This window comes from Ixodes scapularis, unplaced genomic scaffold, assembly GCF_016920785.2.
Source record: "Ixodes scapularis isolate PalLabHiFi unplaced genomic scaffold, ASM1692078v2 PGA_scaffold1__304_contigs__length_218370807, whole genome shotgun sequence".
NCBI lineage: Eukaryota > Metazoa > Arthropoda > Arachnida > Ixodida > Ixodidae > Ixodes > Ixodes scapularis.
Genome location: NW_024609846.1, coordinates 117,832,862 through 117,860,370, shown reverse-complemented (window position 1 = coordinate 117,860,370; position 27,509 = coordinate 117,832,862). Strand labels below are relative to the sequence as shown.

Here is a 27,509-nt window from a genome sequence, read left to right as displayed (position 1 = left end):
GAAATAAGGTGGTTCCTCTATGTAACTTGTGCTCTGAAAGAAATTGAAGTAACTAAAACATCCAGCCTTAAAAAGAAATACACGTTCAGCCTTTCCACTCTCGTGAAGAAGGAAGAAAAGTTGAGCTGGGTGGGGGGGTATTCGATACACTGTGTGTTCCTTCTTCGTCGTCGTCTGTTTTTCGCGCTGTTTTTTTACGATGAATTCCCACCAACGCGCCCAACTATCCATTCTTCTATTACAGCTGGAAAGGTTGCCGCCATCTACGAGCGACGGCGGAAACCATACTGGTTGTGTGCTTGCCGCCGTCGCTTATAGATGGCGGTAGCTGTCCAGGTAGGTTTGTGTCGACATACACGACAACGATCCTGGGGAACCTAACCCTTAACAGCTCCGCTGTAAAAAAAAAAGAAAAAAAAAAAAAAAAAAAAAACAAGGGCTCACGTGCACCATTTTTAGCTATTTATACAAACTTTCTTTTAGTACTTTCTTCATATGTGAACATACAATTTCTTAACGTTTCGTTAAAGTAAAATAGACGTTCTTATTTATTAAAAAGTTTCGAATAGTTTAAATTCGGGAGTTGTATAGGTTGTTTTTCAAAAAGACGCAGGCGTCGTAGGTACGTATTGTTCTTCTAGTTATTGTTTGAAGATAAGATTAAACCACTTTTGGAGATAAAGGCCCCTTTAAACCAAGAAAAAAAAGTCCATGGGGATAACGTTATCGGCCGCGGCGGATATCATGGGGGAACGTTATATGAAAACAAAAATGCACAAAAATTGTAGTAACAAAAGTTTGTTCAAATAATGTCATAGCGTTTTTTTTTTTGTTTTTTTTTGTGGTCTTGTAATGAACTTTTCCAAAAACATACCTTCATTTTTATCTACCCAGTGTACAAGTTTCGGTTATTGGTAAATACTAGTCTATAAGTATTGCCCCAATTTTTTCCCGTTTCGCACCATCACGAAATAAAAATCACCAATATGTCACATCCCTCGGTGAGACGTGGAGCGTTTCAACTCTGCGTACTAATTTTGATTTTATACATATCAAATACAGGTGACCATCTTTACTGTACTAATTAAAAAATTCAGGCGTAAACAACATCGGTAAAACGAAGCGAACGTTAAGCAGCATATATTAAGACAGTCTGAGTTTCAGTTAATGTTTCTCCTCAGTGTTTACTACGTCGCATATTGATGGTGGGATAATATGTTTTGCTCTGCTTGTGTTTTTATTGATTTGTTATTGCACTTTTTTGTGGTTGTACATTTTAATAAATTTCTCAACAAGCTTTAAACAGTTTCTTTACACTTCATTTAGCTATGTTCATGGCCCTGTTCTACGGCCAAATCCTGTCGGAGCGCCAGAACGTCAACAGCCGTTTTATGTCCTGGCTTCCACGTTTATGTAAAAGACAGAGGAAAATAAAAGTATTAGTAGCACGACTAGTGGCGCAATCATTTTGAGTCACATACTCGCACTAAAGATGCGGCACTTGCGCGACAGCGTAAATTCATCATTACCAATCGCGAATAAAGAATTCCTTTTACTCGACTCGACAACTATCGTTCCTACAACCGGTTTTGACAACTAGAAAATGTAGAGTTGCCTAATCGAAATAATAGTTAAAAGTTATTAAGTAAATTTGACTTAATTATCTCAGAGAATAATTATTAAAATGTTAAGTTCCCTTTATGTCATTTCAGCAAAAACCGGCTTACAAATAAATATATTTATATCCAGAACACTTCTTCAGAAATTGTTGCAGACTGCGCTGTTAATAGAAGGCTATTCAAAATAAAGGATCATATTAAAAAAATTACAACTAAAATGCGGAGACAGGTTCCGGATATCACTAAATAGAAGGTACGAATTGCAAGAATTGCATGTCGACGCCAATAACATCTGGAACATGGAAACCGGTAGTTGCGAGTTGCAACATAGGCAGCTGAAAAGTAAACACAAACAGTTTGGCGTTTTCTTTTTTCTCATTTTCTGTGCTTGTGCCGTGTTCTGTGATCGTGTTTTGCCCCAGTTGTTCTGTGTTCCTGTTGTGTGCTCCGTCTCATTTATTTATTCGGACTTGTGTGCAAATTCAACATTTTTGGAAGCCTACCACGGCGTCGGCGTGAGATACAAAATAAAGTAACACGCGACCGTTCTATGATAAAAAAAAGAGCATTCTTCATGCAGGAAAACCCCTGCCGTTTTATTTTGTTTCTTTTCCTTTGGCGCCAAGGTTGTTTTTATCAGTCGCGCAGCTGTCGGCAGCAGATTGCAGCTAGAGATAGCAAGAGGGTCCGCACAGCATTGAAAACCACGTAAATCGTCCAGGCTGGAGCTCGCTTTTGTAGGCGTCATATTTCAGGCAGGAAGCTCACCCTCCGTTGCTTTCGGGAAAGCATTCGTTGTTTTCAAGTTTCACTAAACAGCACCATGTGGAAAATTGCGCCCTCAAGCCTCTTCTTGACTTTCGGTGAGCTTCCTACTACCTTTAATCATCGATCAAAAAGAAAAAAAAAAGAGGTGAAGTGTTGCGAGAAAGACAAAGACGAAAATGGTTTTAATTGTTCCGCTACCATCGCGATTCTGCCGCATTTTGCAGTGCCTTGACTTTTAGTGCGCGCTAGAACGTTATGCGTCGTCAAGAGACATCAGTGAACCTTCACGAAGAGCACTAAGGCATCCTCGTTTGTGCTGAACTTATGCAGAAGGTGGAGGAGCTTAAGAACAAGTAGTTCCCCTTGAAGTTTTGAAATGTGCACAGACCGTAAAATAGTTAACACGATATCTTGTCTTGCCAGTTATGGATGTTATTATGCTATTACTATGTGGCTATTATGTGAATGTGATAATTTTTATTTTGCGATTGCCAGGGAAAGGCAGGGGCGGCGGTGACATTTTAGAAGTTTTGACTAGATTTAAAAGTAATAAAAATGCACTGTTAAAGTACAAAACCTAGTAAAAAATATTGAACCAAGTAATAAAGAGATATAGCATTTCCGAATTCGACGGGGGCTCGCATTTACATCCTCTGCCGCAGAAAAGCGCACCAAGTCAGTCAGCTGCGGCTTGACTTTAGTAAACGTGAGTACGCTTGTAGCCGCCTAAAAATAGTCCCGTGTTTTGTCAAATATTCAACAAATGTTCTTGGGGTAAGATACTAAATACCTATTTGAAAATGTATTTGGAGTAGTATTTAAGTTACTTTTACCAAGAACTACCGTGAGTCGAGTGCAAATACCTTGAAAAAGAAATTGCATTGCAGTTGAATACACTCGGCTAGTAGATTGCAAGCTGGCTATATAATATTGAGCAATTCAAAAAGGGTTCTCTACTTGTAATGACTTCGCTGACAATCACATTCTGCTGTGATCTTTACGACCTTCAAGAAGCTGCTTAGGTTCTGCAATCGATGTTTACTTCTGAAATAATTCGGAAGGGGCAACATAAAGGGTACCTAAACATTTTAGGAACCAGGAGGACTCGCGTATTGTAGGCATGGCAACTGGCGTGCTTTAGTTTGGCGACAAACTCGGCTCATGACACATTCTGCAATACGTTCGTGATATGCCTTGACGCGATTCGACGGACTTGACATATAGTCCGGCATTGAACATTCCTAACAGGCGAACTAGGAGTTGATAAGGCAGCTAGATTTGATGATTTGACGCTCAGGAGAAACAGCAAGGACAGCAGCTTTTACCGCTGATTAACCACCAAGAGCGAGTATTTTGTCTCCAAAGCCAAGAGCAAGAGGAGCGCCTGTACCTTCAAACTGTTAAAAATACTAGGAAGATTAAGAGGGAAACATAAGTAACTCAAGGAAGTGTGCACAAAACCGCTTTCAATCCATGGCTTCATCTGGCGGAAAACTAGGTTGGAGTATTCTAAAATTGAAACAAGCTTGAGAGCCAAAGTAAAGCGACAATAGGCACACAAGGGGTTTTATGGAAGCCCAATTTAGGTCACTGCAGCTCAATAAAGCCAGCAGGACCTAGCTTCCTTGGCTGAGGGAGTGTTTTCACTCCCCTGAAAATTTTCTCGCGCGTTTTCATACACACTGAACGGGCGATTTCCGAAAATGCTTCATTGCGACCATTTTCGGCGTTGGCGTCACAATCTTCTGCTGACGGAACCAGTTTAGGATTAGACAAAAGGTGTAAAGTTTGATTAACGACACCAGTACTTTGCTAGCTCCAAGAGTAACGTGTCATCCAAAAGCAACTCGAAAACAAACAAAAAAGCGGACAAGGGGACATTTAAAAGCGGGCGTACTTGGGGCTATCTATTTTATCTTTTGTTGGCACTCTTAGACCGCATTTTGCTCGTGCGTTGTTTTCTGTCCTGTGTTTGGTCGCTGGCCTCCAACTCTGCAATCGGCTCAGCTCTGCCCTGGAGTCTGACGACCCCTAGTTCCGTAGATTGTTTCAGTGACAAATATTTTCGAAGGTTGGACAATGTATTTGAGATACTGAGTACAAGAAAGTGAAAAAGATTTAATTAAAATAGAGGAGCAAATACTTCAGACTAAATGTATTTGGAAGATATAAAAATACATACAAAAGTATTTGAAGCACAGTATCTTGAGTAGAGTATTTAAGATTGGTCAAATCTGAAAAATGCACGCTTGATTATGCTGAGAGAGACAAGAGAACACAGAATGTGTCTAGCACAAATCACACTCCGTGTGTGGTTTGTGCTAAATATTTCATTCTTCCCACTTTTTTAAAATTTAAACCTGTGTTAATATCATCTAAAACCTACTCCTCTCGCCGGCATGTTTGCATTCCAATAAAATAATTTACCCATTCAGACTACCATAGCTTCCTACCCAACATCTGGGTTTACTAGATTTTAAGAAAAAGCAGAGGAAAAAAGCTTGATTTGAGATATTTTTTGTATCTGTACTAACTTGAATGCTTACAGCTCAGACAATAGAAAACTAAGATGATAAACCTAAAAAAAAACAACACGTAAAGTACACTACATGAGGCGTTATGAGGGATGCTGTTGCAAAACCAAGTCTCCAAGTACTTGAAATAAAATGACCGAAAAAGATATACCTTCACGCGGAACGCGAAAAAGAAGTTGGCCGGTCATCTAAGACATAATGGCAGAGAACTGGCAGAGTAACAAGATACCCGGACGCCTTTTTATCCCACTACGACGAACTTTTCACGCAAATACCTTCTGCGCACCCTAGACAAAAAACTATATAATAAATAGAAGGAACACCCTCCATGCTGAGACCAGGAGAATCAACGAGTATCCCTCTACTGATGGAAGTGAAGAAAACAAGATATTGCTGAAATCGAAAGCCGGAAGACTCCAGGTCCAGATGAACTGCCAGCAAACTTCTACAAGAAGTAGAAAAAGGATCTTGCACCAATACTTCGTGTGTTCAATTAATCGTACGATAAAGGTTCCCTACCACTTTCATTTCAATAAGCACACACAATAATAACATTGAAGTCCAATGATTCTAACTAGCTACGACAAGTGCAAGGCGAGGGACGAGTAGCCTTATCAATTGTGAATATAGGCTATTTGCCGGACGAATTCCAAACTTGAAAGCAATACGGTCGCTAGTTACCACAAAACTTACTCCATAAAAGCAAGGAACGTACCAACAAACTTTCAGATTGTACAGTCTATATAGATATATGCCAACGAACCTCTCAAACAGCTACGATATTACAAAACGACCTTGCAAAATGTTTGGATAGGGTGGAGCATTCCCTTATTTTCTGAAGCGTGAAACATCCAAATAGGCGAAAATGCTGAGAAAAGCGTAACACTACAAAAAAAATATAAAAAAATAAAAAAAAAACAAGATTTGCTCAAGTTTAATGCTCGGTGCGTCAAGGATACTCCATCCCACCACTTCTCGAGGACATATATTTGGAGTCCCTCTGGATATGCATCGCAAGAAGCAGTATGGGCCACGGTTTTCGTCTCGATTGTTCTGAGGTGAACATCCTCGCTTATGCGGACGACCTTGCAATTGTGTGCGCAGATAAACCCAGTATAGAAAAAACACTGTCATGCATTTTATACTTACGTGCTTCGTCAATTGTGACTGTCAGCAAGGAAAAGAGTGGTGGCTCCTGTTGCAGGAAGTAGTGGACATCCCCATCCAATTTGGTGTACAACGAAAATGTCGCTACTTTTTGGCGTGCCATTGATTGCTATATACAAAATCCCAAGTCAATATGAAACAATGTCAAAACGAGTGCGAAATCTGCTTCTCGCATGTGTAACATTGGATTTATTTCGAACGTTGGTCGAGTTCCAGAATGTATCTCACCAAAATTAACGTGCTCCTTTCAGATCATGCATTGTTTAAGAGTGACCGTAAATATGTTTCATAGAATTTTTGCGACGTTTCTTTAAAGATCGTCTAATTGCCCATGCGAAGATCAAATTTCGTTTGATATGTTGAAGGTGGGGGTCTCGGCTTAGGACGCATTTTTGTATGGCAGTGATTGCCAGATGGGCGTTTATTTCAACAACAACGTTCGTTTCTTGAAATCTCCAGAAATATATTTTTTACAAAATATTTAGAGCCAGAGATTCAAATAGATGACGCACAAGACATAACAACGCTGCGAGGTTTTTATAAGAAAGTAGCAAACGCCATAGAATATTTTTTCCAAGTTAGATTTGATCCAGCCTATTTAGAGTCTTGCTCTAAAAGAGTTTAGTAAAGCAACCACTGATCTCATTGTTCCCACATTCGCTGTACTGTTTATGCCCTTTTAGTGATATCGGCGCGTGCCGATGTCACCAAAATGCAAGACGTTCATCTTTCGCTTTCATTTGATAACTCTGCAAGATAAAGAATGCCTTGAATTCCGGGGAATTTAATAACTGCAGTCAATGTACTGTAGACATACTAGGACAACTGAAACGTTAACGCACACTTTTGTTTTATGTGTCGATGCTGTTTTTTTATGTTTTCAAACGAACGCCAAAAAGCATTTTGAACTTGAAAAAATAAATATTCACTATTTATATTTCTACAACCACCTGGATATTGTGCTCGATACACTTGCAGTCTGAAGGCTTTACAGTCTGTTGAAACAATTAATACCGATACCGAAAGGGGAGTTGCCAAAGGCTTCTTGGTAAATTTCAAGAACATCGCGATTACAGTGGGGCAACAACTCATTCTTTGTATTTCTGAAGATGAAGAGTGGAAGGAAGTGGCGAGGAGTTTATATAGCCAGTGACAGGTTAATTAAGACCTTAGAAAAAGCTCCTTCCAGCTCTTACCATTCTAGCGGAGCGAATGCTAGAGAAGAGGCGAAATCCTCTCCGGTGTTCGCTCTATATACAAACTTTTCATATAATCTTAACGTATGTAACCCTGCAGCGTGTCACTCGTTCATGACGGCCACTATTACACTCGTTCTGACGCGCGTTCATGGCAATTTTCGCCTAAATACCGACTCATAAAACATACTCTGTGCTAAAAAAGAAAAAAAAACGTTTTGCAAAAACCTTTTTGATAAAAATTCACGCTACGCGTTCCTTACAAGTACCGCCAACTGTTGCGGTGCGAACGCTCAAGACAGGTATCACGAGTAAGTGCGCTGCCATTATTCGCTTCTAAGGACCGTTCCTTTAAATGCATCGCCGCCATTTTCTTCCAAGGGCTGCACGAGGCGCATGCCTCGTGCAGCCCTTGGAAGCCTGTGGCGCATTTGACGTATACTTTCATATACAAACGCGTCAAGGGTCTTTTAAGTTTATATGATTCGCAAAGTAGTTCGTTGAAACTATCGTTGTTAGAGGAGACCTACTTTATTAATTACAGTGGCCACACGAAAGCACGTGGCATCGGGTACTCTGGTACGTTCAGGCGAGCAATTGAAACGCACCTGCATCGCTGCAGTTTCTCATCGGGCCGTTAGGGTAATATGTTAGCGCCCGATGCCACACGCCCCTGCGTTCCTACTTGCTGTGACTAAGATGTTACACCCTTCAGATTTTTTAACAATACCCTGCGGGCGCCGACCGGCCGCTTGATCAGCGCACGATCACGGCGTGAAGCGGGCAAACCAACGAGAGTATGCGCGCTGGCAAAAGGCACGCGCGCTTACGCAGGGACGTCTGCTAGGCTGTTCTTTAAAGCACGACCCATCTCTGCTCTGTTATCTGCACCGCCGCCTCTCCACCACTAACCGGTGGTAAAGAAACGCCCCCTTCACAGCAAGACCGTAGTGGTGAACCCTCCTCACCGGTCTGTGGGGAAGAGGCGGCGGCGCGGTTAACAGGAGCAGAGTGGGTCGTGCTTTGGGGAACATCCTATGCCGGCACTGCTGTAAACAAACAAGTTCGGTTTTATAAATTTCATTAGGTTCTAACTGTTATGATTCGGCGCTGCATGTTGTTCCTGTACATAAAAATAATAATTAAATAATCGCTTGCACGTTCATCCAGGTGCTAGTAAAATCTTCATGCGAATCGGAGCTTACCGTGTGCCCCATCTTCTTTTTTTACTTCGTCGTTTTTTTTTTTTTTGTTTTTTTTTTTTTTGTGAGCTAACGGCGATATATTCAGGTTTCTTCAAAATACTATTTCCTTGGGGTTATGAGTTGCAATTAAATTAATAAATAAAGCGTGGGGATAGAGGTGTCTAGTCTTACGAACTCCAATACACGGTGAATACCACCAACGTAAATTCATTGTGTAATACGCTGGCCTCATTCTCAGTCTATCTCGTTGCAGCTATTGCACTTCACGGATGTCATGCATCGAAGGGAAGACAGGGGTCTCCGATGGTGTGCGCCAATGTACGTGTATCTCGTTGACTTTCCCTCACCTCGTCGTCACAGCTGCTTTCATGTGACACGTGTTATCTCAGGGCCGGCTCTAGAAAGAAAATAAACCGGCACCATGGAGGGGTTAATAATATTTTCGATAAGTAATGTACATTTTTTTTTAAAGCTTTACTGATTTGTTTTAGAAAAGCCGTCAAAGTTACACTTAAGCGTTTTGTACAGGTGAGTTATACGGCCAGGGGGACATTATGTGGGTGTCTAATCTTTGCGATAAATCAGCCAATTAATTAATATTCGTTAATGCACTTTATAATTAGTAAAATAGAGATATGGTTCCAATCAGAAACTTACAGAGCGTCACGAAAACCACTAAATCAACTCTTTTTAGAACGACGTGAAGCTCGTGGGAAACTCGGGGGGTGCGCCAAAGTTACCACTTGTGAAGCAGGCGCAAAGGTAGCAGTGGCGGAACGCGATGATTATTTATCATCCGCGTTGACTTTAAGGTCAACGCGGATGATAAAACCTTTGCATGTGAAAAAAACACTTTTTTTTAACAGCTTAGATGGAAAAAAATGTTATAAGGCGAATTTACAACGAAGAAAAAGAATTTAGAGCTATATTTATGGCGGAAAACGAATTTCAAGTTTGCGCCCGCGGGAGCCGCCGCGGGTCACGTGGTTGACCTGTGCGCCGTCGCGCTGCGCCGCCGCCGCCTCAAAGTCACGCCGCCGCCGCCATCGCCGCCGCTCAAGTTGGACTGCTCCGGGGCGCCGCCACCGTCATCTGATCGGCGCGCAGGTCTATCACATCTGCTCTTGCTTTTTCAGGAGCTTCCTTTGGGTTCTAAAAGTTACGTACTAATCTTCGTTTTTTGTTGTACTTTAGACGAAGATGACTAAGTAACTTTTAGAGACCATACGAAGATTCGGAAAGAGCGGAAGCGGCACGTGACAAATAGCAGCCAGTCACGTGATAATTAGCGGCTACTTTTCCGCTGCGCCCCCAAGCGCCAACTGCAAATTCGTATCGCGCCGTAAATATAGCTCTAATTTTTTTTGCGTTGTAAGATCGTTTTATGACTTCCTTTTCCCAACCAAACTGTTTAAAAAAAATTTTTTTTTCCTTTGCATGTGTTTTTTTAAGGCTATTTGACCTCACAGAGGCGTCAGTTAACTTGAATCGGAAAAGGAGTCCCTTGCCAGAGGATAAACTGGTTAAACCCTGAACCTGAAGCCGCCGGCACGCTTCTAATATACATCATGCAAAAGACAGCGTGCGGACACCGTCTGGGCTGTGCTTCTTTCTCGAATGGCGCTCCTGCCACTATGGTGCCTGGAACGCGTCTACGAATGGTGTGTTTACAGCGTCCAGAAAAGTGGTCCTTCGATTTTTGCCTGATGACGTCATAGAAGTATCATGCTGTCGCCAGTCGCGATCCTGGCGGCGTCCCGACAGCTGTGGTGTATGTGGCAGACGCCTGTTCTGCTGCAGGTCGTTCTCCAGTGAGGCAGTCCACGGAAGCTTCAGCAGCGAGAAGTTGGGACGCAGTGACGACAGTGAGACTCACGTTCGCTTGTGCTATTCGCAGCTCCTCATTAGCATTTCCACCACCAACCGTCAGGATCGCGTCATGCAACCGCATGACACTCCGGCATCTGTGACGCCATTTGTTGCCAATTCGAAATCACCTTTCGTGTTTGGGCAGCATAGGACTCTAAACACACCAGTCGAAGACGCGCTCCAGGCACCATATACTGTGACGTAGGCATAATCCACAGTTTTCGGATGTGCTCCAATCTTACTCATGTATGAAACAACCGTGCTTCGAACAACAATAATCTTGACGTCGTATCTGCAGCTAGCACCGTGTCTCTTGTAGTCTTGGACGTAACGCACTACCAGCTACGGCGATACCGGCAACGAGTAACATTCTTTGGTAACTTAGTAACGTACTCGTGATTTATTCGAAACAATAGGGAGTTGTAGCAGATCGTTTTCCTCCTCCGCTATGTTATCCCCGAAGAAAACGCCGCAGCTGCGCATGCGCGCCGCCAGCCCTCTCTGCATAGTGATCAAGGTCTTGCGGCGGATTACGGAGCGCTATCCGAGTGCTTAGCGGGCTGCGGGAACGGTCTACTACAATTCCCTAGTAACGCGTAACGTACTTCCGTTACGTATTTTTAATAAAGCGTAACGTAGTTAGGTTACTCGTTACCTGTCCTCCCCAAGACTTCGGTAAATTACTTTTTAGTACAGCCTATAGGAACAAACGCAAGCACTGTGCCTTTCGTTTGCGTTGCGTTCTACACGCTGCTCTTGCGCATCGTCGCCATGCGCCAATCCAAGACCGCAGTTTGGGCTCCGCGCACGCGCACTGTGGAACACGCAACGCTAACGAACAGAGCTTGCGTTCGCTAGTACAGGCAATACTAAAACTAGCTGTCGTCGCGTTTATAGGCACCAAGTCGTGAATTCTTTCACTCCAACCCCCATACCTTCATAATGTTGCCTCTTTTTCCCACATGCAACTGTAAAAAAGACGAGGTGATTATGTTATGATATGGCATGGAGATAGCAGGGAGTTTTAGTATTGCGTATAGGAGCACACGCAAAAGCTGTGCGTTCGCGTTAGGGTTGCGCGCTAAAAGCCGAACCAATTAAAGCTGTGTCTCATTTAATATCCTCACCACTCGTCTATATATTTAACGCCGGTTTAAGCAAGGGCATTTTTCCAGACAATGAAAATAGCGAGGGTTTGCGTTTTGCGCAAAGGTGGAGCGCTGAACGACCTGAGTAATTACCGACCCATATCGGTTTTACCTATGTTTTCTAAACTTTTGGAGAGACTTATATTCACCAAGCTCATCCACTTTCCTGGTGCAAATAATTTAATTGCAAGTCAATAATATGGGTTTCAAAAGAACAAATCAACGGAAATGAAAATAAAAGTATTAACAATGTATAGGAAATAAGCTTTTCACACTCGGAATTTTTTTAGACTATAGCAAGGCTTTATAAAGCACGATATTTTGTTAACAAAACTGCCAATGTATGTAATCAAAGGCACTGCATTGGCACTGATTCGTAGTTACTTATCGTCACGTTCTCAATATATGTTCGTAAATGGGATGCGTTAGCAGCTTGAAACAATTACTTATGGTGTACCGCGAGGATCTATTCTTGGTCGATTGTTATTTCTATTGTATATAAATGACATTGTAAATCTGCCGAATACACCATATATTCATTTGTACGGTGATAATACGAATGTATTTTTTTATTCAAACCTAATGAAGCTATAAACAATGTCAAATGAGTGGTTCATTGATTTACCCCTATGGTTACAGTCCAACAAACTTCAGTTGAACACTGGCAAGACAAAATATATTATTTTTAAGCCTAAAAATAAACCTATTGACTATCAAATAAAGGTAAATTTTGAAAGCACATTTATAAAAAACGTTAGGTCGCATAAATTTTGTGGTCTTTGTTTAGGTGAGAGTTTAACTTGGCCTCGACATGTGGAACACCTTCGTTCAAAGCTTTACCAATCTATCGGCATTTTTCGTAGAGTTCGGCTACTTCTGCCTTCTTGGTTGAAACGTCAGTTATATTATGCATTGTTACACACCCGTCTTAAGCACTATTCAATAATTTGGGAAACAACAACACAACTAAGCTTGACAAGTTACTAGTCCTACAGAAGAAAGCTGTCCGGTGCATAGATAGTCTAGGTAGTTACCGCATACTGCTGCTTCTTTTCTGAAAAAACAATACTCTTTCCTTCCAACAACATTATTACTTGAGAGTGACTCTAGAAAATTACACAGAATTTAAAAACAGCGAGTCTCTATTTCAAGAAAATTAACCACAAAAAACCACAGCAAAACCACATGACTTAATTACGTCATGGAAAATATGTTATAAAAAAAACTCCCCCAAATTATGGGTCTTAACTTTCGAGTTACATAATTCCTGGATTTTTATGTAGATTCCCAGAAACGGTAGTCATTATTACTGTCAATCACCTCGAAATTTATAAAACAAAATAAAGCCTTGCATATTAGGTCCTCAGCAATAATACGGCTCTCACCCTTCCTTCCTTTTTCTTTTCGTCTTCCCTTTGTTTTGTATAATTTATAGCACATATATCATCCCACTTTATGTTCAGATATATATATATATTCTTAGTTTGACATTAAGCCAATGCTACAAGTGCACCATTCGTTGCATGTCTGTAATTATGTCTCTTGTTGCTCTGCTGCTATAGCGCTGTAACGGGGACTGGAACATTGCCAGGCGGCTTTGGTCGCCTTTTGCTCCAGCCTCCCAGACCTCTCGTCTAAATAAAGAAACAAGCTCTGCTCACGCGCGTCATCACCATGCGCCAATCCAAGACGTTATGTAGACTCCCGCGCACGCGCAGTGTAATAAAACGCGACACAAACGCACAATGATGGGGTTTCCTCGAGAACGCAATACTAAAACTCACAAAAGTTTCTTTACATATGGCTCTTATGCATACCTGGTCTTCTGTACGATGCACGAGCAGTGTGTCCCCGGCTTTAGACTGAAAAGTGTACGTAAAGCCAATGCAACGCCGCCCGCAGAGAATGTGGCTCTACCAATGTTTTAACACTTCCGTCGGCCGAACTTGTCCCTCTGCCTCAGTCGTAACCACCTCCCACGCGTTTCTTCCATAGGACTCAAGCTGCTCAAACGGGCAACTTTGCGTGACCCATTACAAATACCTCCAAGGCCAGGCGTGCACCGAGGATAAATTCTGTAAGTCTAGGAAAAAAACAAACTGCTCGTCTGGGATTTCATTCGTTTCAAGGTCTCTCGGTGGAGGAGGACTTTAAATATCATGGAACTGCTCTTTGTTTTTTGCAGGTATTGACGTCTCGACCAGCACATGCTCGGTAAGCACGTTCTCAAAGAGGTTTAAGGCTATACAGGGTGTTTTTTTTTCCCTTTTTTGAATGATGCCAAATTATTTTTAAATAAGACGGGACACTTAGCACTAGACAACTAAGTCCTTTGCAGTAGCGTCAACCACCACGGAGGACGGCGGACGTGAGCTGATACTTACAAATTACATAAATTCTACTAGCGTTTTTTTTTTCAATATTCGCTTCAGTTCGCACATTTCAACAAGAAATATCTTGCCCGTCATCAGCATATGTCATAGCAATTGTTAAAATTCAGACATCTGGATTCTGCTTTGTGCTCTTTTGTTGCGAATTTAGGTTGCCAAGTTTCGTCAAACCGACAGTAAGGCAGAAAAGCGTGAAAAAGAATTTTATACTGTAATAAAATTTGGATACGTACACTGAAAAAAAATTTTCTTGTCCTGCTACATTTTCTTCTTCTCCGATTTTGATAAATGTATCTATCTTACTCACTTACTTCGTCATTCACACATGTGCTTGGTGCCGGCACCAGATGATTCCGCAGGTGTCTAAAAGAGCGCAATATGCTCTTATACTTGTATGGTACGAGCCAAGGGAAAAATCAAGCAGTGCGTGTGGCGCAACGTCATGGTCCTCGCCGTCATTTTGTAGATGCTCATTTTCCAGCTCATCTAGCTAAGAGCAGAAACTTTGTGCTTTTAGTTTATTCGCATGCTCTTCTTTGTCTTTTAGGCTTTGAACGCGCTGTCACTTGAAGTGAAACGAAGCATAATTGCGCTGGTCTTAATATGCAACAAAACTTGATTGAAATAATGTTGAAAATTTTTCAATAGTGCTTATCAGGTTATACCTGCCGTAAGAAGAACTGCCCCTCATCGCCATTTGAATGTAAGTAGAACTGTTTTCCGAAGCCCTTCTTGATTTTAAGATATCGCTGCATTATTCGAACACCAGCTTGGTGCTCGAACATCAGCGGTGGATATGTGTTAACGAACCGCAGCTGCGAGCACGTCGAGTAAACGCTCACACGGCAGAACCCAGGCACTCTGCACAATCCCCATTCCTGCCTGTTTCTATCTGCATGGCAATGCTTTTGTTTATTCTATTTTCTTTATTGAATGATCTCGAAGCATCTAATTATTGAATGGCAAGGGTCTATCGTATGGAAGTTCTCTTCTAAGTTCTAAGCGTTAGCGTCACCAACCTTTTTCAATATTGAGTTTCAATATTTTCAGGTATTCTGGCTGAAGACCAGGTCAGCAGATGTGAGGGACCAAACGTATGTATAGCTACTGCATCTAACCGTATAGTCAGCGTAGATTAAAATAAAGTCGCTGAACGCTCCCAGAGCACCGCAGATTAAACTAAAGTCGCTGAACCAGAGAATCGACACCGTCGAATGGTTTGATACGCTGATATCAGTCATCTGAATCATGGGAGAAAAAAACGTTTTCATACAACGCCGTGTACTATATCTGGCTGCATAGTGTATTCCCGGGCTGCCATAGCTACATGTAGACGATGCTTATTTGAGCGTGCTGACAACCCACCACGTTGATTTCGCGAAATAGTTTTTTTTTACCTTCTACGAGCAATCGGTTACTTTACATAGAAAGTTAACTCATACCTTGATCATTTTAAGAAAACTGGTGAACTCAGAATATGTCGTACATGAATTATGCGTGCGTTGTGATTTAATGTGCTTGTTTACGGAATACTTTGGGCAGTTTCGGGGGTGTTCCAAGCTCGACGCAGCTCGTACGTTCATCTGAATGATCAATCAGAAATATCGAGAAAAAAAGTTAAACTTCATTAAGGAGCAGTGGCATGGTCAGATCACGTAGAGCTACGCTTCGTGATTCGGAAGCCAACTGCGCACGTCCAAAGCAGGATCTGCTGAGTTTTACTTGGTTCAGCTGCTTGCTCTCTTGTTCGCCTCCTCTCAGGGACGCCGAACAAAGGCGCCGGGCTGCGGATCGCATAATCCGCGATTTGATTCTCTCTTTGCCGCTTGGTAAATCTCGTTCATTAGGAAAAAGTGGGATAAATTATAAGTATAACTATGCTTCTTTGTGCTTGGTATGCGTATTTATTGGCTTTCGTGGGCTCTGTATATTTTATGTTGCTTTGGCCCGCCTAATTTCCTTAGCATGATGTCCAGTTCATAAACAGATTTTATGTTAAAGGAACAATAAGCGTACGTAAAATGTTTAGGTTGGATTACGACCAGACCGGTCGAAAGGAAAGAAGCACGTTAGATTTTGCTGAAACTTTCCATGACCACTGTCAGGGATGGGCAAAATACATGCAAATATGTATCGAAATACAAATACAAAATACTTCGTCAAAATGTATTTTATTACAAATCTAATTACATTTCCAAGAAAGCATTTAAATACAAGATACAAATACAACCAAATGTATTTGGTCTCCTCCAAATACTTTTCCAAATACATTCCTCAAAATTTCCGTCAGCGACTTCAGGGCACCCGCAACAAGTTTCTGGGCATCTCATTTTAATTTTGCATCGCACACTCTGGAGTTAGTGTGCGAGGCTCTAGTAACGTAATTGAAATATAATTAAAAAAATGTAATCAGCTTGGATGTAATAGGTGAAAAAATTAGAGCTTCAAGCAGCTTTTTTTTGTGGATTATATTTTGGTAAAGACCAACAAAGAACCGAGACGACCGACACGCGCATCACTAGCTAGAGAATTTTTTATTGTTGCAACTCCCACCAGTTACGAAAATCTGGACGACCCGCGCATTTAGAATGTTCCAGGCAAAAATATGGATGGAAATCAGGCTGGAAAGCATCACACGTTGTCACAGGCACTTACTTAGCCAGTCTGCCTGTGAAAGTAGATTTCGTCACCATTCCTGCCCTGCACTAGCACCGTAATCACAAAGTCACTAAACGCTTGTGCTTGATTGAGAGACACTGCATTCGGTGCGGAACGTAGTTTTCTTCCTGCTCTGGACAGTGCCTTTGTAATAAAGCCGGAGGAGAAAAAGAAAAAAAGCCCCATGGCCGAATAAAGGACGGAGACTATATCTTACAACCACATGCACAAAAACAAGATGTATTTTCGCCCACAAAATTGTATTTAATTATAATTGTATTTGAAATACCCACGTTTTAGTATTTAAATACACACGTCAAATACATTGCCCAATTTGTAATTAAATACAAATGCAAAATACACAAAGTATTTGAAATACGTATTTCAAATACTTGTACTTGAAATACTGCCCATCCCTGACCACTGTCATAAAAAGCCCCAGTGCTATACTCCAGTTTTCTTGAACTAGCAATCCGGTCACTGATTAAATGCGCCAGATATAAATTAAGTGATATACGGCCCTGGTTCAATCATTTGAAAGTAGGGCTGGGCGTCGATTAAAACTTTTAACCCGATGAATCGCCACCATTTAGTCGATTAATTAAACGATTAAAAGGTCGCGTACATTTCCATGCACAAAATATTAAAAAAAAGAGTGTTCTCTCTTATTCTTGATGAATATAAACGGCGCAATATACAATTTACATTTCGAATCAACCTCGATGTGAGTTGAGAACGGTTCAAAGACGCTCACAGGTTATTACTTCTGCTGCATGAGGCAAAGAGGTCCGTTTCTATTCACCGGCAAGAGCGACCTCTTTTGAATGTTCACAAGAGTCCCTGCTGTCCTAAACGGACACTCGAACGGCGTTGACATGACTGGGACACGTTTAGCATTCTGCAATTGTCTTGAGTCAGAAATCTCGCCTCTGCAGTTTACTTTAGGGTAAAATTTAACCTTAAGTGTACGTGTCATAAAGGTGTACTCGTACCCATCTGCGTGGTGAAAGCGTTGAATATTTACTTTCTTTTGTTTCGGCAAAAATTAGCCAATTAACCGGTTAAAAAGTTAACCGCGATTAAAGCATTATTCGATTAATAGGTAGGTTAATCAATCAATTTCCCAGCCCTATTTCAAAGTCTGCATTGGTTTTGCCCACTTTAATGACAATTCTAGATGAAGAACTTGGGCAGCAGGTAGTCTTTAAATTGGGAGTGCTTATCCCTTAAACAAATAGCTGTCCTTTTACACAATCTCGCCAATGAATATGCCACGAGGGTTAATATCTGAACAAAATTTCTCGCCTGAAATTGTTTTTTGTTTCTTTTACAGAGTTTCGTGTGCCCCCAGAACGAATACTGCGCTTACCGGTTTCAGGACCTATATTGCTACACATGCCCCTGCTATGATGCCTACAACACTACATGTGAGTTACTCGTAAAATGTACCATTTTAATAAATTGAAGAATGAGCGGCAAAGATATGGCTTTCAAAACTTGATGCATGTTTTTTTCTTATTTTTTTTTTTGTTATTTGCTGATCCGGTTTAAGTAGATGTTGTTTTTCCTCACTCATTGAGACAAACTGGATCAAGCAGTGAGTAAAATGTTTTAGGTGCTGGGACTACGGGAGGCGTTGTTACTCGAGTAATCCCGGCACTCGAAGGCTGGGAATATCCATTTGCGTTTGAGAGCGGTAGATACATTGAATTTTCAAAAGCAAAGGACCTTGAGTAAAACGAGCGTAACTGCAATCCAATCAACAATGCCTAATGCTCACCACCAGCAAACATTAGTATCCTTCTCATTTTCAACAGTATTTTTTTTTTCATTTATTTTTTCTTGTTTAATTATTTTTTCTCCTAGCGTAATTTCTCACTTTTAATGATAATCTGTCTTTTTTTATATGAGAATCGGCGAGTGACTAAAAAAAAAGGTGAAACATTTAGCAAAGTAAGAAGCAACCATTTAAGAAGCATTAAATGTAGCACTAAGTTACGAAAGGTACTACCGGATCCCGTTGAATTTCGAACAGCGAAGCACGTGACCTTTGTTACACGCTGCGCTTCCTGGAGGCAAGTATAGTCGGTGACAGGTTAAGAGTTCAAGGGAGCCTCTTTCCACTTCTTTCCACCTTCGCTAAACGAACACTGTCATATATAGTAAAGATAAGGAGAAGTAGAAGTGGGACACCGAATAGTCGCTGTCCTGTGCCCCTAGTCCTCGTCTTTTCGGTATATACGCTGCCATGTTCAACCAAATAGCCCACCAGATGATTCTGCTTGAGCGATCGGTGGAGGGATGGCGACCTCTCCAGCGTTCGCTCTGCTCAAATAGGAAGAGGTGGGAGGAGCTTCTGGACTCTTCACCTGTCAGCTGTCGCCGACTATATACCGTTTTTCTTGGCCGCCGCCTTGTTCAATTGTTAGTGACTGAGTTTGGGCAAAAAAGCAAATAACTTTATTTGCCCATTGGAAAGCGCTAGAATTAAAGGGGTTGGTACCAATAGTTATACTTTTTCTTGGCTTTTTGTAGCTATGCATAGACTATGTACTTTAGTTTTTGTCGCTCAACCCAACTACGTCATATATAAACATGGCAAACGTTACACGAAAGCGGTTTTTAGAAACTAAGAGGTCGAAAGGAATCTACGAGGGGGCGCGTCTACCTTTTGGTTTTGTGCTATCCAGAACTGAAGCAATAAATATTGGGTATGCCTGGGAGTGGCGTCTGCATGCCTCAAACGTGAGCTATTACTCTGGTGGCGCCGCTCAGCCTTGTTTCTGAAGCAAGAAATGCTGGGTAGGCCAAGAAGCCATGATCGCATAACATGCCAGTGCGGCGGAAGCTACGCCTTGGCTGGCCGATCGGAACATGACTAGATGTCACCGCAGTGCACTTTTACTGAGAAGTGTCAAGCTTTTTGCTGCGTCATGCTCCGATATATGTGCGTTGCGCTCGCTCGCATAGAGAAATATTAAAGCCGTAGGCACGCAATGTTTGGGCTTATCCTTCACCCTTTGCCAATTTACAACGAGACAGGGTATAGCCGTGGGCTCTCACCCTGCTTGCATCACCTGGCTGGCGCCGGCTGGCTATATGTCCACCCTAGTGGCTCTCCTTCTACTACGCGGTTTTATCAGTTCCTATACTTCGTTTCATCTTGCTGAATAGCAGCGGAAGGTTAGGGACCTCAACTGCCCATCAAGCTCCAGTTTAGAAGTGATGTCACCTGGCTCGTCAGGCGCGTATCAGTGCGCGAGTTAAAATGGCGCTGGATAGAAGTTCGACGAGGTGACGGTGCGGATATAACGTTTTCTGTCTGCGATGTTCGAGAAAACTCTGACTTGTGTACTTCGCTCGATTCACTGCACAAACTCAAGTGCCTTTGGTTATCGGGGCTGAAACCTCTTGACGTACCGAGGTTGACGCGAAGCATTGCAGTCTCCATTTTGTGAGTAATAATGTCATGGCACGTTACACAGAAGCCTAGCATGTTGAGCAGAAGCAGGCTCCGCAGAAGCTCTGCCTTTACTTTCTCTGCCACAAGGAAAATTTGAGACTTTTCCGACACTCAAAAGATCGACTATAGGCTTAAACAGTGGAACGTTGACTCAAATCTAACCGCCTTGAGAAATGTCTTGCCTCCATGGACTTGCCGGCCAGAACTCGAGTGTCGGATGTGAAAGTGCCGATGAAGGTTTGCTCCACTGCACTATAGGGGGCTGATGGGAAGTGACTCACAAAGCATATGCGACGGAATTAAGCTGATTTTGTTCTTTTCCCAACGCCATTAAAGGCAAGAGGAGCTGCCGAATAAACATATTTTTGCCAGCGACACCAGATATGCTACCAATGACACTGTTTGGATTCACCACTGTCATCAACCCGCTGTGCCGTGGCGATCCCGGCGACACACGCTTCCGAAGCGGTATCAACGCTATCAACGTCTGATACCCAAAGATCCCCTCGAGAGGGTTTCGATCTGTGCAAAATTGAACCTATCCATTCTTTAATATTTTTTTTTTATTTCAGAAATTATTTTAATCAGTCCTCTCGTACTTCAAGAAACAGTGAACGAAAGAGAGCGCAGTCAGCGCAATTACAACTGCCAGGTGATATTTTAAACAAGCAGCAGGGTCATTTTAAAGATGTTTTTTACGTAATAACTTTTGAATAGAAAATTTTTATTCTGACGATTTTTTGTAAGACTTCACATCGGCCATGGTACCATGAATGTTGAAAAAGCGAACATGACGGTAACGCTAGCATTGTCAACCAGAAGCCTAATTTCTCCAAACATCCACCATATTTATATAATAAATATTACGTTTGAGAGCTTCTTTAGAACACACATGATGTGTCACTGGTACAAAACACGAACAAAACGTCAAAGGGGAACTCCGGCCGTTTTTCGAGCTACCAAAACAAAGTGTATTTTCTGAATACACGTATTTAGTCTTCACGCCACACGGTATGATATTTATTTTGTCGAAACTTAAACTAGCGATTCATAAAACCGTAAATGAAGATCATGATGAAACCAAATTTCCATTTCCAGTGGTGTGACGTCACAAATTATACAGACTTTAAGGTCGCACACGTAGTCTTAAATAAAGTCTGCCAAGCTTTTTTTTTTTTGTGATTGTCAGTGAATGAGCTTTCCAGCATTATTTTACCGCCATCAAACGTCTCGTAATCCTTTGGGAACTGGGTTGACTGTTCACTTTGTACCATTTCTGTCGTCACATTTCAGTGTTGCCGGGAGGGGCTTTCGGTTTGAGAAACAAGATGAGAACGTAATATAAAAAAATGCAGTAACTTCGAGATTTTATTCTATTTTCGCACAATACTTAGGGGACTTGTACAGCCATGTCTGTCGATGCGTTGAGCCAATCATAAGGCAAAATCAGCGACTATAAAAAAATCGCTGGGGTACCCCTGCCTTGTCCTATCAGTTTTTGACTCACTACTTTGCGATGCGTAAGAATGTCTTGCCAGGGCCGTGTCACAGCCTCTTACCTTACGCTGCGGTTCAACGCAAGATGAAATTAAGTATATTTGTCTCTAAGTTCGAAAATCACGTATCGAAAATCGCGCGCTCCGCTGCTCACATTTCATTCGTGCCCGATAGTATTCAAGAGAGACTCTTGTCAAATGCACTGCTACAAGCCAACGTTACTAGAACAGCTATAGGTCGTTTGTATTATATAAAATATAACCCAGATTGTTTACATGGCAGTTTTCTCAGGCTTGTATCGCTTCATTGAGCACAAAATTAATTCGGCGCAACATGTCTTTATGCAGGGCCTCTCGGTAGAGCGTAATTTTTGTCAGTTTATACAGTTCTGTGCTCGTATCTTTGAGCACGAGGGCAAATTGATCACTGTGTTTAGACATGACTGAAACATTTGATAAAGTGAACCATAAATTGCTTCTAGTTAAGAAGTCTGAATATGGCTTAACTGATGGGAACATATGTAATGGTCCTAAACTTATTTTCCGGAGTGCTCAAACTTTGTTGGCATACGGGAAGCCTTGTCGGTCCCGTACACGTCAACCTCTGGAGTCTATCAGGGATATAACTTTGGTACTCTTTTGCACAATACATTTGAAAATGATCTCTTTGATTTTGTTATGTTTCCTCAATTGCTGCCGTATGCTTGAAATGTAAAAAATATTCCACAAGATAGAAGCCCACTGTGAGATTGATATTACCGTGGTGAAACTGTGGTTCTCAAATAATTGTCTTAAACTAAATAAAAAAAAACTAACGTTATCACATTCAGTAGAAAAAATTAAGTACCCTTACATGTCCCCGATGCCTGAAATAGAAAGAACATCTGTCGTACGGGGCCTTGGAGTGTTATGAGATTCCGCCCCTTGAATGGGCACTCTCGTTAATGCTGGGGTGGTCTCATCATTGAGGATGCTCGGCATGGCGTCATGAATTACGTGAGAGTTTAAAATCAAATCAAAATCTGCGATTTTAATGCTAAATTGCTTTGTCCGCTCAAGTTTTTAATTAGCTTCTGCGGCATGGAATTCACATAATTTTTCAGCAGTGAAAGCGTCTAGACAGTTTTTATTCATTTAATTTATGACCAAATGAGTAAAATGGTTATGAAAACATTTTCCGAAAGAAGAGATCTCCATGATTTCTTGATTTTGCCCAAATTTGAAACGGCAATGTGTCACGCTAGAGTGTATTACTCACCAAAAGCATTTGTTTGCCTTCTCGCTATTTGAGGTCAATGGAACTGTTTCATGTTGGTGGGCGCTCCCAGCTTTCGCCTCTCACTCGAATAGAAGTTTAGTTTAAGAGTATTTCGACACCTTCGATTGACACGTTAATGAATGTAAGCTGTTTTAAAAAAACCTGGTAGCGCCAGAACTATAAAATGATGTGTGAGTTTGTTTTCTGTGTTTCTTCATTCGGTATTTTGAGTGTACAACGCTATTTTTTGTCTGTAAGTTCCTTTGTTAGTGTTTGGATGCACAACCGGGAAGGCGTGATGCTGTTGGTGGGCATCAATAAATAAAAATCAACGTAAATATAAGAAAAAGAGAAGCTCAGTTGGGAATTTCCCATTAAATGTTTGGAGAACTGGCTCCAACCCGTACTTCAAAACAGAACCGTATGCCATCGCTGCCGTCGCCGTCGTTTTAGCCGCCACGGCCACTCCGGCAACTACACAAACCTGGACGGAAATGGAAGCAAAAAGAACAGGAAAAAAATCTCGCATATGTCTGTCAAGCGAACTTTCGCTCGCTCCATTTTTCTCGAAACAAACTGCGTACCGCCAACTGTTCAACGAACTGCAAACAGACTAACGGAACGGACATACCGCCAAAGAGCGGCGCTGTTTTAAACTAATAAGGGTCCCAGTGATTCGGTTCCGCTGTACGCAGGGGGTTCGCGTTCTGAAGGGCGAGCTTTTGCAACCGAGTTGTCCTATGCTCCGTTTCACTTGAGTCCGAGCGCTGCTGACGTCACGATCCTGTGGGCCCAATTAAGCTTTAGCGCCAAAAGGCAACGTAATGATCACCGCCTAAACTGATCACGCACAACAGTGAATGCTCCGCTATCCTGCGCTACATCTGAGCGCGATTGGTTTAACCGGCTGTTTAAAACGCACAAAGACGACAAGCGCCGTGACGACGACGTAGTTTTCATGTCGCTTGAATTACCTAATCGCAGCGTAGCATCGGTCCTGAGACCGGACTTACAAGCGTGTGTGTGTAAGTCCTGTCTCAGGGCGCCGCCATCTTTCTCAGTTGGAATGGGCTTGAACGCGGCACAATCCAACTGCGATTGCGTGCTGGTTGCATTGGGCGCGTTCAGTAGCGCCTCCCTTGCCTCCGAACAGAGTGACTCGATCGAGTCAGAGCTCTTTGGATTTTCTCGCCGGAAATCGTCACCAGTCAGGAAATGACGTCATCTTTAACTCCTTTGACTCTACGTGCACCGACTTCGGTCTCGGTGCTTCGGAGCTTTACTCCGAAGCCCCGGAGTTACGTGCACCGAAAGTGACTTTTGGCAGTCCAGTGGAAGGAGTCAGTGACTCCTTTACTCCGGGGCCGCTACTGAACGCACCCATTGGCTGCAGTATCAGCTCAAGGGTGAACGGAGTATAGTTGACGAACCGGACGGGTGAAAGAAACGAAGGAAGCTCTCGTTTTACATTCCCTAACGGTGTTGAAACGTTTAAAGGTATGCTGGTATGTTTCATTTGTACGGGGAGTTAGAATCAAGGCGCGTTTTCACCAGAAACCCCCAAACTACCGCAGGCAACGCCGTGCTTCGTCCGTACACCGTTCTACTCGAGTGGAGGTGAAACGAAGACCCTGGCGGCGCCACCACCGCGGAGTGATACCAGATGGCTCTAAAGCAGGGAACGCCTTCTAACGGAGCCCTCTAATCTCGGGGACTTGTCCGTCCGTCAGTCCGTGCAAGTCTCCGTTAAGTTTAGCACGGAAATTGACGTCACGTGCGCTCTACACTAATTCAATTCCCCAGCCAAATTAAGTGGGAAAATTGACGTCACGTGATATATAGTCGGTGAGAGGTTAAAAACGCAATAGGTGCTCCGCTTCCAGATAACACCTCGACGCACGCGTCACCAAAGCCTGGAAAGGCAACGAGCGCGTGTATGAGGCTGCATTCCTAGCTTGTCGCCGACTACAAACACCAGTTAAGTTTTTTCGTTAGGTTTGGCGGCGACACTGATGAACAATGGGTTCGCCTTCCCTCCCCCAAAACGACTGTTTAGTGTGTTCTAAACAAATATTCACGGTCGCTACTTCCACATTCCATCCATTGTGGAACTTTGTAAATAAAGGTCGCTATCCATTTTATAACCGACGTTTTTCTTCTCATCCAGGCGTGAAGGACAAGTGTGGAGCTGGCAGCCTCGCCATAATTACGTCCAGGAGCTACACGTGCGATGGATGTGCATCGGCGGTATCTGTTCTCACCGGCATTAGGGAAAAACGCACGGGATGAACCTGTACAAGCCCGTGCTATGAGCTTAGTAAATGAATAAACTGGTATAAAGAATGTTCGCGACACTGCCTAATGTTGGCCGTCGTTTTTGTTTGCTTTTTTCCTTTGATTAGGGGGGGGGGGCAGTTTCTAAATATAAGAAACAAAAGCCTCGCGTAAAACATCGAATACGCAAACAGGTGGACCTGATCCATTACTGTAGTTAGCTGCTTCTCATTCAAGCCACTGTTTTCAGTGCAATGACTGTTTCTAATTGCAATGTTTGTTTTTAGTGCAATTGTCGTTTTAGTGCAATGATCGTTTTTAGTGCAATAATAATTTTAAGAGCAATGATTGCTTTTGAGTGCAGTGATTGTTTGCAGTGCAACAATAGTCTAAGGAAAATATATATTTATATAAATATATTCTATTTTACTCTAGTGCTATCTTTTCCAGCACAAACATAGCGCGCCGCTCCAACGCCATACAGACGCTGTTCATTTCAAGTAAACTGCGAACAGATGACTCGCGCAGGAGGAAGGACAAGTAGGGCAACTAAGGAAGCCAAACCTACCTCAAGCTTTCGCCGCTGCGTTAGGAGAGCCTCTGCGCCAACGAAAAGGGGTTCTAGGAAAGTGCCCATTTAGTTAAGCCTCCACGCTCGTGGTACAGACATCGTTGTTACTCAATACATCAAACGGAATGTAATGCCTGCGACACACGGTCAAATACATTACGTGGAAGTTCTGTTTGGGACTCAATAGGATGAGACGAAGAGATACTTTGAAGAGGCGCCTTAAAACGATTTTTGGGGGTGTCGCCCTAGAAAATCTGTGGGAAACGAACAGCCGCGGGTATTTTTTGAGGTAAAGCCCCAATATATTGGGTGTTCCAAGTCACCATGCTCGATCAGAAATGGACGAAAAATTCGACGCCTGCATGTAGTATTCTAAACTTTTCGTCAAAGGTGCATTTCCCAGGTCGGTTTTTTTCTTGTAAAATTACAACGCGTAGCTCTTTTGGTGTACAATATACGGACAAGAAACTTCCCAGGGTTTACGGCAGGCGGCGAAGAAGACAACACAAGCCGAGCACGAAGCATTATTTCACCATCAAAACGCGACGCAATGCACTGGCCAGAACACCTATCGAAACTGAGACTGCAAGATAATGTTGCTCAACATCCGCCCAGATTTTTAATGTTGTTTACAGTAGTATTTTCGAGATTATTAAGGACATTTAATGTCTATTTCAATATTGCAAATTTGTAGTGCGCAAGTTGAGCTAACCTGGTCGATCGTGGCTCTTAACCACATAATCAGACATAAATACATGAGATCTGTATAAGATTTGTATTTTTTTTTTGACTAATTTAGTTTACTTCTTGCTCTGAACCCCCTGACTATATGGAAGCACCCATTGGTTACCCAACTCTGCGAGAAAGTTATCAGTGCTTCAAAAAGTACTCACTATTGAGTTCTGCTTGGTTCCTAGCCCCACTGGAATAGAAGGCAATGAGGACGTTACCGAGCTTCGCGTACCTGCATAAACAGGGTGATCGACGTCAGCAGCATTCTGGTCACTCATTACAAAGAAACTTTAAAAAAAAAGGTAAAATATTTATGGGAATTTCATCCCAACAACAAGCTTCATTTTACAGCGAAGGTGTACATGGTAAGAGTTCCGTGGATTTTTTATGTGCGTAAACATAAACCCGCACCGCCCTCTCTTTGTAGTCCTTCCAAGCGCTTGCGTGCCTAGTTTCCTTCCGTTGTCCCAGGGTGGCAGTCCCGTCGCGCGTGTCTACTTTCCGCCGGGGGCCGGTCCCGTCGTGCGTGTGCCGTCGGCAAGAACGGCAGCGAGAATGTCAGCGGCGGCGGCGGGCGGCTAAAGGCCTGTCCAAACAGGACACTACAAAACTCACGACTCCGGCAGATCGTTAAAATTGAAGCGGGATTTTGATTATGTTACTGAATCTGAACGAAAATGAATCTATGGGACCTGATTTGCCTAATGCATTTTTAGGCGGAACGCACAATGGGTATTTAGGTTTTTATTTCTCATTTATAAAAAAAAATCTTAGTGTGAAGGCTCTCTCCCTGAGGACTGGAAAACGGCAAAAATTAGACCTTTACATAAATCTGGAAATAAGCATCTCGATGCCAACTATAAACCAATTTCTCTTACTTTCACGTCGTCCAAGCTACTCGAACATGTTATTCAACCCATATTTTTTTCAGTTTCATGAAAAAAAAAAATACGGTTCTAACCCAAAGGCAACACGGTTTCGGGTGTGGTTATTCCACAATCACACAGTTAGTGAAAATGACACATGATTTTGCGTCATCCATAAATAAAAGCGGTCAAATTGACTTTATTTTACTTTTTTTTAGATTTTGCGAAGGCCTTTGTCAAAGTCTCGTATAGCAAGCTAGGAACCAGATTTCAAGAAATCTTAAGAAGTAATCAA

At 42.3% G+C, this 27,509-nt stretch overlaps 1 protein-coding gene across 1 annotated transcript; it reads left to right on the top strand.

Moving 5' to 3' along the window:
- The first annotated feature begins 2,292 nt into the window (after positions 1 to 2,292).
- Positions 2,293 to 25,125, top strand: LOC8035436. The gene is made up of 8 exons (XM_002411300.4): positions 2,293 to 2,482; positions 8,743 to 8,807; positions 13,502 to 13,583; positions 13,692 to 13,720; positions 14,545 to 14,599; positions 14,947 to 14,990; positions 17,888 to 17,981; positions 24,939 to 25,125. The coding sequence occupies exons 1-8, from the start codon at positions 2,443 to 2,445 to the stop codon at positions 25,058 to 25,060; spliced, it is 531 nt and encodes a 176-aa protein (XP_002411345.3). The 5' UTR covers positions 2,293 to 2,442; the 3' UTR covers positions 25,061 to 25,125.
- The last annotated feature ends 2,384 nt before the right edge of the window (positions 25,126 to 27,509 follow it).

What these genes read in the sequence shown, in the direction of transcription:
- LOC8035436 (XM_002411300.4), top strand. Translation starts at nt 2,443, where the DNA reads ATGTGGAAAATTGCGCCCTCAAGCCTCTTCTTGACTTTCG. An exon ending in AAGCCTCTTCTTGACTTTCG is followed by an intron (nt 2,483 to 8,742) that starts GTGAGCTTCCTA and finishes ATCTCGTTGCAG; the next exon opens with CTATTGCACTTCACGGATGT. An exon ending in TGATGCCTACAACACTACAT is followed by an intron (nt 17,982 to 24,938) that starts GTGAGTTACTCG and finishes CTTCTCATCCAG; the next exon opens with GCGTGAAGGACAAGTGTGGA.